Source organism: Ochotona curzoniae, unplaced genomic scaffold, assembly GCF_017591425.1.
Source record: "Ochotona curzoniae isolate NIBS_2020 unplaced genomic scaffold, NIBS_Ocur_1.0 scaffold_3835, whole genome shotgun sequence".
In the NCBI taxonomy this organism is placed as follows: Eukaryota; Metazoa; Chordata; class Mammalia; order Lagomorpha; family Ochotonidae; genus Ochotona; species Ochotona curzoniae.
Genome location: NW_024467114.1, coordinates 31,873,626 through 31,891,178, shown reverse-complemented (window position 1 = coordinate 31,891,178; position 17,553 = coordinate 31,873,626). Strand labels below are relative to the sequence as shown.

At 39.0% G+C, this 17,553-nt stretch overlaps 1 protein-coding gene across 4 annotated transcripts in view; it reads left to right on the top strand.

Annotated features, from left to right (window-relative positions):
* The window catches only part of HDAC9 (histone deacetylase 9), a 579,622-nt gene that overhangs the window by 493,327 nt on the left and 68,742 nt on the right, over positions 1-17,553 (top strand). For all 4 annotated transcript variants that reach the window (XM_040964718.1, XM_040964720.1, XM_040964721.1 and 1 more), the window contains one exon: positions 7,378-7,496. In XM_040964718.1, the coding sequence (XP_040820652.1) occupies positions 7,378-7,496 (119 nt within the window). The remainder of the gene's footprint in view (positions 1-7,377; positions 7,497-17,553) is intronic.

Below are 17,553 nucleotides of genomic sequence, written 5' to 3'. Positions count from 1 at the left end.
TACTCTTTCTTAAGGATGTCTGTGTGCCTGAGGATTCATCTAAGTGCGTCCTTTTTTCTTTTTTTTAATGCATAGAACTTCACAGGACTTAGAAATTTGCAACTGAATGCTTACCAGTTTCTGAAATTTGTCTTCTGTTGTTGATAGCTTTGTCTGCTCTCTTTTCTGGACCCTCTCAGGAGCACATTCTGTCCAGAACCCGGACTAACAATAATGATTTATGCTCCATGTTTTTTTTTTCATTAATTTTATGTTTTATTTGCTTACTCTTCCGAGGAATTATTTCAATTTTGTATTTTCAGAACTTATGTTATTCAAATATTACAGTTGACATTTTAAAAGTTCATTTTTATCTGAAAGTTTTGTTAACATGATCTTTATAAATATTCATGGCATTAGAGTATAATATCTTGAAACAAACACATAGCATAAGTCAGTGAAATCAGAAAAAAAATGAACTTTCATTTTCTTATCTTTATTTTGTGTTGGAACCTACCAGCTGCTGTCTTCTAGTTCTTGGTAATGTATTCAATATTTTAGGTGAGTGATATACTTCATTGTGCCATGGGACACTGAAAGTTACTATTTTCTGCTATCTGTTCTGCAAATCCCCTCCCCTAGTTCCCCCACAGTCTCTTCATCTATCATGAACGGACATTGAGGTAGACTCCATATCTTTACAATACGGAAGAGTGCGACAATGAACATGGAAGTGCATTTATCTCCTTCACAGGCCTGTTCATTTCCTTCACAACACACTGAAAAGTAAAGAGCTGGATCAAACGGTGAACTATGTTCAGTGTTTGCAAGAGAACTGTGATGCGCTCACATTAATTCCCTCTGGCAGAGTAGAAGTGTTCACTGTACTTCGTAACTTTCCCCAAATTTATTATTTGTAATTTTGAGCATAGATATTCTAGCTAGAACGTAGCAGTATATCAGTGTCATTTGGGTTTGTACTTCATTGGTGGATAGTAGTATTGCATATTTTTTTCATTTATTTATGGGTCATCTGTAATTCTTTTCAAAAATGTCTGTTCAGGTTTTTTGCGCATTTCTCAGCTGAAAATTTTTCTTGCTGTGCTTGGGTTCCTTACATATCATTCATTAGTCCTTTGTTGAATGAATGGCTTGCAAATAATTTTTCTTCACTATGCTTCCTTGTTATGAAGATTTGGGGTAATCCCATCTGCCAACATGTGACTTTTTGCTTTTATTGTCTGGACTTCCAGAATCTTAACCGCCCCCCCCAAAAAAAATCTTGAGGGTGTCAGTGTTTTGAATTATTTTTCCCTATATGCCTTTCTAGTATCTTGACATGTGGCAGTCTTACCATGCACATTTTGATCAATAAGAGTTGATTTTTACAAAGGGTTGAGAGATGAGATGGAGGTGTATTGCAAACTTGCAAGCTTCAGCTCTCTCTCTCCATATATGTTGTTGCTGTTGTACTTCTTTTCAAAAACGTCTGTTCAGGTTTTTTTGTTGTTCAATTTTTTTTACTAGTATTGGATTAAGTTTAATAATGTCCATTTTGTGAAATTGGATGGTCTGGCACTAGAGGCATATCCATTTAGCATCTCTCTGTTGACTTGATCCCTTGATTATAACATAGTGATTTTTCATCTCTTCCTTAAATATCTCGTGTACCTTAAATGTACACGAGAGGTGAGTATAGCCACTCCTGCTCACTTTTGGCTTCTGTTTGCATGGAAAACATTTGCCCATAATTTCCCTTTCAGTCTGTGTTTGTCTTTACTAGTTACTGAAGTTGGTTGCAGGTGCTATATCATTGACTTTTTAGAAAACTATGCAGTAATTCTATGTAGGGAGTTTAGTTTATTTACATAAAGCATGATTAATACGTAATGGGTTAATCTTGTCCCTGAAAATTGCTTCTATTTGTTTTGAATATACAAAATTACTTTTCTAATCAGCGTCATTCTTTAACATTTTCCTTTTCTGTCTGTAGGCTACCTCAAAAAACTTTCTGTTAGGTCATGCTGATGGTAATGGATTACTTTAATGTTTGTCATGAAAAGTTGCTGTTATTTATTCCTTTTGGAAAGATCCTTCTTCTGGGTGAAGTATTCTTGGCTGGAATTTTTCTTTTCTTCTAGGACTTGGAATATGTGATTATCTTGTGTCCTGCTATGTTAGGTTTCTGTTGAAAAGTCTGCTGTTATTCTAGTGGGGGTTTCTGTAACAGTCAGGCTGTGCTCTTCCTCTGTGGATTTTAGGATTTTTGCATTATACTTTCTGGAGCTGAACTAGAATGTGTTGAGGTAAGTATTTTGGCTTGACATGTGTATTTTTGGGTGGTGGAGGCCTTCTATATCTCAGTATTTGTGCTATTCTAAAATTTTCAGCTATTACTTCATTGAATATGTTTCTGTGCCTTCACTCTGGTTTTCTCCATCACAAACTTTCATCATTCAAGTATTAATCATTTAAAACTCTCTCAAAGTCATGGAAGCTGTTTCATTTTTGCTTCCTTTCTTCCTTTCCATTATTATTGTTGTTGTTACTATTATTATAACGATAATGATGATGATCTAGGCATCCAAAAGATCTCCCTTCATTTTCAGATATTCATTTTTCCATTTGACATCATGTTTCCTTGAGGGTTTCAATTCTTACTTGACTTACTGAGCTCTTCATGTCTAAGACTCTCATTTGATTCTTTTTTCAAGATCTCTTTGCTATACCTTGTTTGTAACAAACCTTACTGTTCTAATTTCTTTTAACTACATGTGGCATTCTCTTTTATCTCTTTGGGTATCCTATCATTATTCTACTGCGTCAGCAGTCATTTTGTTAGTCTGGTTTTTTGGTGCTTGATATCAAAGAACAATTCTATTCCTTTATGAGCATGATATTGACTTGATTCTTCATACCTCCTGCATCCTTGTGTCTTTTACTAGTGAGTGGATCAGCTGTCTCTCTTGCACTGAAGAAGTGGTTTTGTGTATTGAGTGCCTTTTCCTGGAGGTTTGTCATCAAGTGTTGTTTTGGCAGCTTACATTTGGCTTTGGTTCCAGGAGGGTGAAAAAATGGAGTCCCCTGTCTTCCACCATTACTGACAGTAATGATGTGACAGCTCCTGTTACTTCCACCTTGGGGGTGTGTGGGTGGATTTGGAGGTGAATGGAGTCAGGGTGATGCTAGACCTACTTTCTGGGTGTGTGTACAGAGCTACCTTTGCCCGTTGAGCCAGGGAAGATCTGTGAAGGGAATTCTGCAAGTCCTGGTCTGGGTCCTGGGCATGGTTTTGGACTGCCTGTATTTTCCAAGATGGGGTGGGCTCTGGAAGGAAGTCATGGTGGAACCAGCATTCGGAATATTCACCAAAGCTGTGTTGGACAAGGACACAGGCGCAGGAAGGACTGGGGCTGGCCCATGTCCATGGCAAGTATGTGTTGCCCTAGGGCACAGGGCCGAAGAGAGTCAATGGCTCTGGGTCTCAAGAGGCCTGACCTTCCAACTCCCTGATGTGACAACCACCCTGCAGCACTGGACACTGCTAGGGCTGAGCTAGGGGGATCACTGTGGCTGCTGGGAGTGGTTGCCTTGGTGCAGCTGTGGTCATGTGTGCTAGTGTGATGGGATGTCTGTGGAGTCTTGGTGATGGTGATGTTCGGGGAATTCTGTCCTCAGGAGCAGTGTAGATTCTCACAGTGAGCTCCTGACCAGGCATCACCCTGCTGCACTCTGTGCTGGGGGAAGATGTGAGTTCCTTCTCTGAAGCCAAGTTACTTTGTGTGTCCTGGGTAGCTCACCTCACTGGCTCCACTGGCACTGTAACAGCTCTGCATTTCCAGTGTGGCTAAGACTGCCCACATCCAGCATTCCTGGGTATGAGCTCTGCTGGGCTCTCTTTTACACTTTGTCCCCAGGGTGTGGTGCTAGCGACATGTTGCTGGTTCGCTTTGTTCCACTCTTCATGCTGCCATCCCAGGTGTCTGTCCTGTGGGAATCCCCTGGCTTCTTGCTGAGTTCTGGAGTTCTCCCTTAGCTACCGATCTAAAATCATTTTCATAATATACCTTTTGGTTTTCCTCTATAGAGGAGAAAATGAATATTAGGTTTCTCTCCTCAAGCCTTTTTGTGTATAGTACTACAATCAAAGTTGTTATTCTTTCAATTAAAATCCCTTGTTCTTTTATTATCCCTTTTCTTATAACAGTGTGCCATTGTGCTAAAGCCAAAATATTTTCTTCTATCATTTCAAAAGTACTGTTTCTGCTGCTCAAACTGCCTCTGCTTTCTTCAGAGTCACATATTTATGTTTTAATCTGTTACTGTTTTTCATACCATTGGATTGCCTCATATGCCAGGAACCCCCTGCTCTTCTACTGCTGTTTCAGAAAGTACAGCTGCACAACTGCTGTTAGTTTTCCCTGAGGCTATGTCAATGGACATTGAGCATCCTATTGGCTGGTATGAAGGAAAGTGCATGGATCACCAAACCTATTTTAAGGTTTAACATTCCTGAAGATGGCTCATGGTCTCTGAATTTTCTTAAGTTAAAAGAAGTAAGGATCATACTTCGGTATATGAATACTCATATTCAAACACTTACCTTTGCCACACATGTCTTTGCTTTAACAAAGAGGCATTCTGGGTCCAGCACCGGGTATAGGTCAGAGATCTTAAAGTTTGTCAGCAGCTCTGCTTCGCTGTGTTTGCAGCTTCGTCTCCCTTTCCCTTCATTCTCTACCTTGCCATCTTTCATCAGCAACCACCATTTTTCAAAGAAAACTTTAAAGGAGCTTTTCTAAGGATTTGTTCTCAGAGAAATATTGTCAGTTTTTCCCAAACAGTACTGTTAAATATTGTTCCTGTTTGTTCATACACCACCTTAGTTCATTTTGGGTTGCACGAACAGAATACTGAACTTGGGAAATTTATAAAGAAGAGAAATTGTTTTGGCTCACAGCTTTGGTGTCTAGATTGTGGTGCTGGAATTGGGTTTTGTTTTGCATAATAATTTAGTAGGAGGGCATATGAACATGAGCTAAACAGAGGGAAAAATTACGCCAAACCTATGTCCTGCTTCAGCCACCAATTTCTGTGATAACGGCATTGGCCCATTTCTCAAAGACTCTGCCTCTGACCACTGTCACAAGGGCAGTTCAGTTCTCACATGAGGGAAAGTATGAACCACAGTTGAAGCTGTAGATCTTTTGAATAAAACCAGTCTACCCTGGCATAAATAGAAGAGTGCATTGCTTCTGAGGGTATTTCTAAAATAGTGGCTAAAATAATTATTTTAGAAGTCTGAGGAACCTGAGCCTCACAAGCTTGCATCAGAGGTAAACAATGGAGCATTCAGTGTCAACAATCTGAAAATATTCAAAAATGATCACACCATTAGACCAAAACAGTGTCCAAAACACAGCAGACACTCAATACACCCTTGTTGAAGTGAACGAAGCAACCAGACCAGTATCTCAGCGTTACCATGTGTGCCATGTGGTTCTTCAGTTTGATAGGAGATACACAAGGTATATTACAGCAATATATCCCACATCTGTGTTCTGCCACACATCACAAATTGGTCCAGCAAACACCATTCTGACACAATTTCAGGCATGTGTATTTCTCAGTCGAAGGAGTCTATCAGGTGATATAAGATTCTTTTCCACCTTTTTGTGTTTTTGGAATTAATTAAAATCTATAAAATTGGTTTTGTGAGACAGAGTGTTTTTAAACTTGCTTGAAATTATGAAAACCTGTATGTTTGTGAATTCAGGAATCATTCCTATAACCAATGTGCTGTGTCTTGAGAAATCAGCGGATTCCGTGTATTTGGAGATAACTGATAAACGTATTTCTCTGGAAAGAGGGAAAGATATGCTTATGAACAGATTATTTGCAATGGCATGAAAACCTGCTCCGTTTCACGACCAATTTCCAGTAAACGGGCAAATTGCCACTATCTGTTCTGAAGTTAGGAAACATTATTTTAAATCTTATGAAATAATAGAACTTTTCGAAAACCACATGCAATAAATGACTGGTTCTCTTAAGTGAAACATAAGGAAATAAGGGAATTAAATCTATGTGCTATTTTTTTTAGAAAAACTGCAACATAAGAGTTGGTTTCATTGAGAAAGGGAAAAAAAGTGTATTTCTGCCTTATTCCCCAAAATATAGCTGTTGTAAAGATTCTTAACTGATTGAAAACACAATGAAAAATACATAACAAATGAAAGTGAGTATCATGCAGCTTCAATGGTGGGACATTTCTGCATATGTAGCTTCCCCGTTCTTGAGAGGATGACTCTGGATGGTGCTTGCCTGAACTTGAAGGTCGAAACTTGAAAGACACCAGCAGAGTTACAACAGAAATTTGACACATTTTATGAGTTTAGTAACTCCTTGTACATGACATACAGTTGATATTTTAAAATGAAGTTAGCAGGTGACCATTGCAGAAAATCTGAAAGACTTATACACCAATAAAATAAAAGAAAATAAACTAATGATACTGACACTCAAGAATCGCTGTTTTGATATTTAGGTATAGCCCCCAAGCACAATGCTGATTTGCTAGTTTTTAGGTTCACTGTGGTGTGCAGTTTCCATCTTTCATTCAGTAACTGTTGACATTTGAATTTTTATCATGAGATTCTAGTCTGGAAGCTGACACCCCACTAGAAAGGGGTGAAGGAGTCCTGAGAAGGCTGAAGAGCGAAAGTGCCGACGTGTGGGCGTGAGGCCAGCCGGGCTGCTTTGTGGATGAGGCTGCCACATTCCTGGTGTTTCTGACCTTGGACTCGCTGAACATGATAGTCTGGGTTCTATTAAGGGGAATTTCGTGATTTTTCCTTTGCAAGAGTCACCCCCTACCACAGCAAATATTTAAAAATGTTGAAACAAAAAAAAGTCAAGTTGGGAAAGCAAACTTTTTTCTTAAAGAAATTTATAGTTCAAATTTACACTGAGTTCTCCCCAACTGGAGCAAGCCAGGTTTTCATAAAGTTTTGACTTACCTCTGTAAAAGATTAGTCACTCCCTTGGAAATTTTTTTTTCTTTTTTATATAGGTAGGGGAATAAAACATGCACAGATGTGCATGTAATATGATGGCCTCTAGGATGTACCTGCAAAGTATGTGTTGTTGTTTTTTTTTCGATCTGGAGAAAAAAAGGTGAAAGAAAAAAGTCCTGAGTTTGGATGCTAAAATAACAGGAAGTCGGAATAAAGAAAATGATCCATGCTTTGATCCTGTTAAGCAGTTTTCTCTTTCCTTCTTCTTCTTTTTTCTAAATTCCTGGGAAGTTCTTAATGTTGTGCAAACCCATTTTGAATGAACAATTTTTAAAGATATCTGTTCCTCTGTGTTTGATGCATTGCCTTTTTGACTGTACAGGACTGTTGTGATGCCGGTGGCCAAAGAATTCCATCCTGATATGGTCCTCGTTTCTGCTGGATTTGATGCATTAGAAGGCCATACTCCTCCTCTGGGTGGCTACAAAGTAACGGCAAAATGTAAGTGCTCTTCTAGATGATGTGACACGCATGGCATCCTGACGCTGCCCAGGTCTATCAGATGGACCTGACCTGGCATGCAGGTCTATGAAATTTTTATTAAGTCATGTGAAGATGATTGGATGGTGTTTACTGTACTGTCAGACTGACGTCTGCTTAGAAATGGACTTTTTGAAAGGGTCAGGTTAAAGAACTGGAGTCCATGGGGCACACCAGAACATTTATAGTTTTCAGGTTTTCCAAAGGTTGCTTTGAAAAGGAGGAATAACTGAGAATCGTGTGTGCAACATACAGCTCATTGGCATGAGAAACCAGGAGCCAAGCAAACTCACTGGTCTGCTGGCAAGGAGTGGAAGTCACTACCTTGATTTCCTTGTATACTTGGAGTGAAAACTATGAGGGCACCGTGAATAGGTTGTGGGGGCCGTGGCAAGCTTCATTTGTTGCAGAAAAAAATTTAAACCCACGAAAGACTTTTTCATAAAACGGTATTTTCATTCACATTCTGACCATCTCTCATAGCTGTTTCAGTAATGTTCTATTGTTCCAGCTTTGAATACACAAGTGTTTTCCTTGCTTGGAAACCCTACATGTCTGTGAATATACCTCATTTTCTCCTGGTCTTCTATGAGCTTTTGGACTGGTCTCCTTAGTAGTCTGTCATCAAATGAAGAAAAGAGTTCTGTCTTGTAGTATATTTGAATAACATGAGTTAATACATTGGGGTTAGAAAGAAGTATTCTTGAATAACTTCATTGCTTTCTGAGAGTGAAAGTAAGACATGTCCAGGATCCATGCGTGCAGATGTGAGCTGGCTTTGTGAATATCTGCCAGAAAAAAAAAAGACGAAAAACTAAGATTACACCAAGACTAGGATCCACTATTGCATATTTTAGGTGCAGTCAAAAAGTAAACACTAGACAAACTGTCCCAACGGTTTTCAGTGGGAGGGATGAGTCTGGAACAAGTGTGCTGCATAAATTAATTTGGAAAGAACCAAAGAAACAGCATCATGCCAAACTCCGTTTTTAGTTGGCTTCTCATGTGAGACTTTTCTTAACTCTAATTATTTCAGTAACATTATTAGGTAGTGGCTATTTTTAGCATCTATAATTTCCCCAGGATTCTTGGTGCCTTGTTGTCTATTGAAAACATATTAAAACGGGCAACTCTACAAAGACAAACAAAGCATAATCATTCACATTTTGGAAGAGAATGGGAGAGAGAGGAGTTTGCATGTATCAAATGTCTTTATGATTATTTTTGTTTGTGTGTTTGTTTCTTCACGAAACTATTTTCAGTGGAAGTCACTGTTTCCACTGCAGGTAAGACTGGTGAATAATTTAGTTTAACTAAAGAAAAATAAGTTTGTACCCAAAGTTGACATAAGCCCAAATAATACAAAACGCATGGAGAGCAAAGACACAAATCCAGAAAAAAAAAAATATTTCTTGCCATTACATCGAAAAATTTTCTTCAGGAGAGGGGAATGCCTCTCCTTAGATCTTTCTCATTGCCTAAGAGGTACATTGTGACATGTTCTTTCCTCAAAATAATGTGGGTGAGACTAACCTTTTTCTTCTTTAGGTTGTTGGTTTTGGGTCAACCCAAGTTCAAATGTCGTCTTGGAATGTAGACTAGACAGACTTTTTACTCAAAAGTATATAAACTTTCTTGCAAGGTAACTGCTTCCTAAGCAAAGTGACCTAAGGTTTAAATGATACAAGAATTGACCTTTGGAAAAGATATACAATGAAAGGAGAACATCTTGGCTTCCATACTGTATTCAAAGTTGCCTGAATTAGTTTACTCATCTCACAGAGGAGGAAGACAATTTCTTTTATCCTCTGAAATAACTAGGCTCAAAACCTGATGTGCTTGTCCTGAATGTGCACTGGGGTAAAGTTGTGTGAGGCCTTTACTGTGTGTTTTTCCCTTAAAAAGAAAATCGTAAGATGTATGAATAATAGAGAATGCATATGCATCCTCTGGAGAAGCAGTCTGGTGCCCCACAGCCCTTGGATACACAGGCACTGTGTGAATTGGACAAGGAGTAGTCCCAGAACACTGGTATGAGAACCAACAGCACCTGTCCCCACATCAGCTCACCTTGGCTCCTTCTCTGGAGGTGCTGCCATGGTAACTGGGGTAGAAGCTGGGATCACCAGGCAGCTGTGATGCCATTCTCAGTGGCTCTACTCGTGATCAGCACTTGGTACTTTTTGCTTTCTACTTCCGGACAGGTGCATTTCTACCATTTTGATATAAATGGTCCAGATGGGTATTTAACATGGGCTCGTACTGTCCCCTGCCAGCAGACATCCTCTCTCTGGGGAAAGATCCTAAACAAAGACAGAAATGAACTGTTTAAAGAAAAGCTTTGTAGGATATATTAAAACAAATTCTACTCCTAATGGTTTGCAAAATTCTGCCAAAATACAGCTTACTGCAAGTAGAACATTGGATTATTTTAAGTTTTGGTTTGCAAGATGCTCTCCTGTCAGAGTTGCTAAGATTGGGTATCTCAAATGCCATTGAATCAACCTTTTAACATAGATGCTCTATCTGATATCTCTAAAAGGAAAAGAGGAATCAAGCCAAAACATTTGGGGCTTTTGTTTGTTTTTATATATCTTACTGATTGGTTTTTAAAAAATGGTTGGTACTATAATTAAAGTCTTAAATGTTGAACGATTTAAAGTTAATTCTAGCCATTACTATTTTTCTTCCTTGTTTCTTTAAATACTGTGTTCTCTGCTATGGAGCTATAACAAAAATATTGAATTGGTCTTTGTGAAACTTTTATTTACATTTAAGAATATTTATGTATGCATCCAAATAGCAGAGTCACAGAGGGGGAGGGAGAGAAGGAGTGAGAGAAAAAGAGAGAAAAGAGATCTGTTCTTTCATAATCCTTATGTGACCCCAGTGGCCAGGTCAGTCCCAGGAGCCTTAGCCATGTCTCTCATGTGGGTGCGGGGACCTGGGCACTTGGACGGTCGTCTGCTGCCTTTCCAAACCATTAGCAGCGGAAGAAATTGCAAGTGGAGCTGCTGGGACACAAACAGATGCCAGTGTGAATACTGTTGCTGCCAACAGTGGCTTAGCTTGGTATGTTAAATAAGTTATCTGATTTATTTATTTAGATCCCATGTGATTCTCTCAGTTAAGTACTAGAGTTAAATGTCATTCCTGAAAGACATTAAATAGTTCTGTGTCCTGCCCCAAATCAACAGAAAAGTTGACCTTGGAGTTGTCAGTTTATCTTTTGTAATTCTCATATTCAGACACCATTGTCTATAGGTTACAGCTTAAGAAGACTGTTGTGACTAAGTAGTATGATAGAGCCATAGCACAGCATCCCATAGGTGTGTGTAGTATTGCCAATAGTAGGAAAGTTTGTTTAGTAAATTCATTTTACTCAGAATTTATCTTTTTTTTCCCCTGCTCAACACCCATACTCTTCTGTATTTTCACTGATGCCATATAATGAATTCATTTCTACCAGCTACGTTTAACATGTGAAAAAAAAAAAACTATGTCTTTGGACTAATCTAAAATTCCTGCGAAAAGCTAGCTCCACTTGATAAAAACTCTGGATTCATATATTCACTTCAGAAACATATAAAATATGTTCCTTAAGTCAACATTTTTATGGTCCTTGAGGTCCAAATCATGTCCCTCACCAAATATCTGTGTGACTTTTGACAAGTCATCGTTGCTGGAAAAACTCCAGCAACACTCAGCATCTTCACAGACTCTCTCCTCCTTGGTGGAAAATTTTACTCTCCTTTGGCAATCTTCTCATTCCTTTCTTTCCCCCTGTGAATGTCTACAGGACAGGGAAGAGCATTCTTTGGGGTCAGATACTTGTAAAAATGTATTTCTATGTAATTGTGAGTTATCCTTGGGGCAGTACAAAGATTCCTTGATTAGTCAATCCTGCAAAACCAGGACTTCACTCATCTGCTAGCCTAACCAATAATAAGTGGCAAGAAGTAAACTGTATTATTCGGGGAAGTCTTACACGCTGATACTGTATTATCATTATGCTTCATCCTCTTTGTCAACACAACAATATTTTTAAAAGTTCATGAAAGTCATAGTGTGAAAAATTACGTGTGGGTTTCAAAATGGCTTGTGCCAAAATAAACCAACCTTTTAATTCCATATCCCAGAAACTTTTTGAAAGACCCTAAGACAGTTAGCAATGCCATCCAACTGTTGATTAGATTTCTCTATATTGTTGAATATAGACTGGATCAAAACTTCATTGTTATCCCCTCACCATTGTCACTTAGTTCTGTGTAGATCACACTTCTATATTTCATGTATTTTAAGTACCATAAATTTATGATTCTAAAATGTGTTTCTAACAATGGTCTTTGCCTTAATATTTTCATTTAATAAGTGAAAGAATATTAAAAATAGTTTTAAAAATATATGTGGAGGTTATGACTTCTTCATGATGGTAGCCTTTGAGCAAAATGCTGAGACCCAACTGTTAACATCTATTAGAATATAACTAATGAGGTAAAAATCATTTAGTTTCTACTCAGAAAAGCAGTCAGTGGAGGCTGGTGACATTATTTGAATAATCCAAGCTCAATCCTCAAAATGTGTGCCTCACTAACTTTGCAATTGAGTATGTTTCCTAGCGAGAAACAGAACAATGCAAGGGGAAGCATTTCAATATTCAATATAAGGAATATTAACAGATTAATTCAATGCAAGGGATACGTTAATACATTTCTTCAGTGAAAGAAATAAATGACTAATTATTGTGATTTGATAATCTCTGGATTTACATTGTTGATTTTACTTCAAAAATCTAGTCAATTAAAAGCATGTAAGTAGAAAATTATTTGACTGCTTTGAAAAAACGATAGTGTATTGAAACATATAGTAACAGCACAAAACTAGCAACATGAGACTAATTCTGCTCTCGGAGCTGGACTGGGCTGTGAAATCCACTCTGTTCCCACACCACCTGTGTGGGATCTGCCACTCTGTCTCTGTGCCTGGTCGAATCAAACAGACCAGCAGGACAAGCAGGATGGGCAGTTCTTTGCCTGGGTTCACCTCTGGAGCTCCTGGCAAACGTCCCTTCTCACCTTGTTGCTGGTGCCGTTTTGCCTGCAGGTGGAGTTTAGATCACTGCTCACTGAATGCTGCTGGGGTATCAGTCACTGCAGTACCTCATCACTGTTTCCACTGCTCTCCTGCTCTGTCAGTCTCTGGGTAGCCCTCTGCTGTTGTTCTGTCCTCTGCTATTTCCTGGAATGTGCCCTCTCTGCTTCACACAGGCTAATAATTCTCCATCTGTTTAAATGTGTCCTTACTCTATTCTGCCATCTTGATTCTCCCATTACGTGTGGGTTTCAAAATGGACTCTGAAAATAAGGCAAGAACACTATCTCATTTATATTACTCAAAAGAACAAATCTTTCATTACAAATTTAAGCAAGAAGGTGAAAGATCTGAATCCTGAAAAGCTCAAAGTAATGTGAAAAATTGATACAGATACAAGGAAATGAAGCCATATACCATGATCATGGATTGGGGAACACATGACATTGTTTTTTAAAAAAAAAACTTACTAACCAAAGCAATGTTTATAAAGCAATCTCTACCAAATTTTTGCATGCCTTTTGCACCCAAGCAGCAAAAGCCGTGCTAAAATGTGTGTAGAACTATAAAAGACCCTAGGTAGTCACAGCTTTCTTGAACAAAAACCACACTATCTGCTTTAAGAAAATACTGCGAAACAGTAGTATCCACACAACATGGGATTCACACAAGAACAAACACAGCCTCAGGGAAGAAAGAAACAAATGGAGATCCTGAAATAAATGCAAATGCTCTGAGATTAAAAGGTTACAGGTAAGACCTAAAATTGTAAAACTACAAGGAAACCTAGCCTGTGCCTAGGTTTGTATATAGGCATTGTAAAAGACCATGCGACAAAAATAAAACTGGAGATTTCATCTGTAGTGCAATCTGGGGATTCACAATACACATCATATAGTAACATTTTAATGAACTTAGTTCCAATTTACTATCAATGTTAAAGAAAAGAGAATTGAAGTATTGTTCTAGAACTGCAGTTCATGAAAGCTGATTTTTTTTTGCTTTAATATCTTGGCTTTAATATGTGCCCATGAATAATTATATATTCTTTGAATTCCTATACAGTGGTCCATTAGACACATCTGTACTGGAATAGTATATGTGCTCTCCCATTAATAGGGTGTTAAGTTGGATGCAGATTTTCACTGGAATTATGAACATTGACATGTCCTTTTTTTTCCTATCAAATTTAGTGCCACCATTACTATTTTAGTTGCTTTAATAACTCTTTCCTTTCAGCTTTTGGTACATAAAACCATGGAGACGGGTCTTACGGTAGATCTTATTTCAGACATCTGAGAATTCTCCTACTGTCTCCCCAAATGGTTTTAAACTAGCCCACATTCCCACCAATAATTGGGAATCTTTTTCCTCACATCCTGTTGGTCATAGGGAAATAAAAGTCTTGTCTTTTGCATTTAAATGGACCCAACTGGAAACCAATTTGCTTAGTGAAAGGAGACGATCCAAAATGACACCTATCATATACTTTACCTTATCTGTGGTTTTGGTTAATACACCGAGTACTGAGTGTTTCCTGCTGCTTTCCTGGGCGTACATTGACAGGAAGCTGAAATCAAAAATGAAGCTTAGATTCAAACCCTGGTACTTCAATATGGGAAGCGGGCATCCCAAGCAGCATTTTATCTGTTGTGCCAGATACTTGTCTCGGGTTATTTATTGCAATCATGAAAATGAAAGAGATTTTGGTCCTGGCACAATTACTAGTGGGTAAGTCTTCACCTTGCATGTGCTGGCATCCCATATGGATGCCAATTCATGTCCTGGCTACTCCACTTCCTATCCACTTCTCTGCTAATGACCTGGGAAAGCAGTGGAGGGTGCCCCAAAGCCTTGGTACCCTGCATCCATGTGAGAGACCCATGTGAGAATTTTTTTGCTCCTAGCTTTAATCTTTAAAATCTTTAATCTTTAAAATCTTTAAAAAAACCACAAACAACAGAGATCTCTAGAATTAAGAATGTGAAGTTGCTAAATCTGCTTTAATTGCTGTGTGTGGTTTTTTAATGGTGGAACTTTTTCTGTGAATGGCCTGAGATCAAGGTTATGTACAATATTGCCATTTTTCCTTCATCTTTTGCTCCTTTTTCTACTGTGGTAACACTCTTACCACCTGGAAAACAATTATTTCAGAAATTACCTTACCACACCATTGAGCATCTATGCCATCACTGTTTTCTGCCACGTATAAAGCACTCTTCTTACCTTATAAACCGTCTCTCTACACTCCACCCTCTGTTCCCCCTGCCCTCCCCTGCTCATCCAAGCAAACCATCCCATTGTGTCAGCAGACGTGATTATGTCAGGATCTCTCTACATGGGGAGATGCTTGGGTTTGGAACCCTCTCTCCCTCAGGGAATTAACTGTTTTCTCAATTCTTTTATTGTCTTCCCAGCCCATCTTTCATGACCAATGCACTCTCTGTCCTTACTCCTGTCATGGTGCATAATGTCATTATTAAAGCTGTAGCACTCTGTGTTGGTAACTACCGAGTATATGCCCGGGACCAGCACATCACCTAGCTGTTTGACCAGGTTCCAAGTTTACCAGCTTTCTTTGATTGAATCATTGCTCCATTGGGGGGTAGGGAGATGGAAACTGGGGCAAACATGAGACTTCATACCTACGATGCTTGTGTTCAACACCGTAATATCTGGGTTTGAGTTCTGATTTGGGCTCTCGACTTAAGCTTCCTGCTAATGGAGACTTTGGGAAGCAGACATTAGCTGAGTCCCTGGCACCTGCAGAGGAGATTTGTACTGTGTTCTTGGCTTCTGCTTTCCAGTTTGGACCTGATCCTGCCACAGCCAGTGTTGACATTTGGGAAGTGAATTAAGAAATGGATGATCTCTTAGTACTTCTCTCTCTGTGTTTCTCTGCCTCTTCAATAAGTAAAAATGATTTAAAAAAAAAAAAGAAATCATATCCTTCATTCAAAATGAGGACATTTACTTCAGAGTTTTGGTGTACACATATGTATTTTCAAAATCTTTTCATAACAAGCATCCATGGTGCACCTAGCCTTTGTTATTAGAAAAAAAGAAGAGTTTGTGAGCTTGCCAAAATGTGATATATAATGGTTCAGAGCAGTGGACTCTGCAATTCAGCTTCTAAGACCCACAGGTGATTTTGCAACTTTTCTAATTGTGAGACTTTGGGCAACTGATTTAACCTTTTAGTGGGCCTGAATGCAAGCGAGACTGCCTCTTTTATACATTTGGGAGGATTCAGTAAGCGCCTATTTTAAATGTTTCAGCCTAAAGACTGGTGCCTAGAACACACTCTCCCAGTGGGAGAGGGTCCCGGATTATTCTCACGTTTTAGAAGTATTCTGGCTTTCAAAAAGTTTAACATATGCATGGCATGTTACTGTCCCATACTGGAGTTCTTCTAAATCTGTGTTTTTATAACAGCACAAAGAGCTACAAAACTTTCACCTGTCTCATCTATTTTTAAACTTTTATGAACTGCTTTAGATTAAAATGCACCGTCTAGGACTTTTTGTTCAAAATGTATTTTTTGTTCATTTGTTTCTGAGACAGAGGCAGACAGTAAGACAGGGAAGGACAGAGAAGGAAGGATGGAGAGGAGAGAGAGAGAAGAAGAGAGAGAGCATGCATCTTCACTGAGTCACTACCCAAGCACCACAATGACTCCAGACTGGCCTGGGCTGAAGGTTTGGCAACATGGCACCTCAATCCAGTTCACCCATATAGGAGGGAGGATCCTAACTAACTGACCAGTTGCATTGTTTACTTTGCCAGGAGGCTGGACTAAGGATGCAGAGCTGGTGTTGAGCCCAGGTGTTCTGATGTGGCACCTAGATCTCCTAACCAGCATTGTAAAGGTTAAGCCAAAAGCCCTTCTTAACTGTCTGGCTTTTAAGTGCATGAAGTTGACATTCAGATAAACACTGGAATCATGAACAACTGCTGGAAGCTTGGAAGATCGTGTCTGTCTGCAGGATGTATACCTCATACCTCTATGAGACGCGTCAGCCTAGCTGGCCAAGCTCATAATGCTATGTGGGACCCAAGGCAACTTCATTCGCTCAACGGTTCCATAAACATATCAAAGACTTCCCTCTCTCTACGTAGAAAACCACTTGCTCAAGATAGAAACAAGAGATAAAACCAAGGGAATGTTTCAACTGGAGATCAGGATTAAAACTCATACATTGCCACTGCTTGCTGTTTTCTGAAACAGATCTTTTTTTAGACTATAAAATCGGGAAATATTCTGCATTATACACTTGTGAGCCTTAACATAGGAATTTATCTTGGATAGAATAATGATATAAGCTTCAAATAAAGATAGGAAAATAGACCGATAAAAGACGAGGTGGAGCTTGTGATGAAAAGGCAGAGGAAAGCCCCAAGATACCAGCTTTCAGGCTGAGGTAGTGTGCTCGGGATTTAATAGAGTTGGCCGACCCTTCCTTCACTCTAGTCATGTAGGTTATTTTGGCGAGTCTCTCTGAGCAGGGTTTTGTAGCACATATTTGTGAGCTCTATAAAATCCAGCCATCTCATTTAGAATCACTTATCTCAGATTCAAAATGAGTTGCCAGCTCTGTTCATTTATTTGCAGTTTTCTGGATCTGCTATAAACAGTTTTCTAGGATGTTGTTATTTTTAGTCAAAGGTTTCTTCCCCACAGCACTGTCCTTATCCATCATATTTCCTTCCTCTTTGAGGGTAATCATCTACATAATGCACAACGGAGTCCCTCCAATCACTCTATTACCCGAGTAGCCAGCAGAGGGAATCATTCATTAAATGGAGTTAATTTCAGTAACTGACAGGCGTATGAAGTGACTACAGAGAGCAGCAGTGTCAGGCTCCTTGGGATAGTTCCAGGAAGGTTGTCTACTTTAAGAGCTGCATTTTATTAAAGCTCCTGATG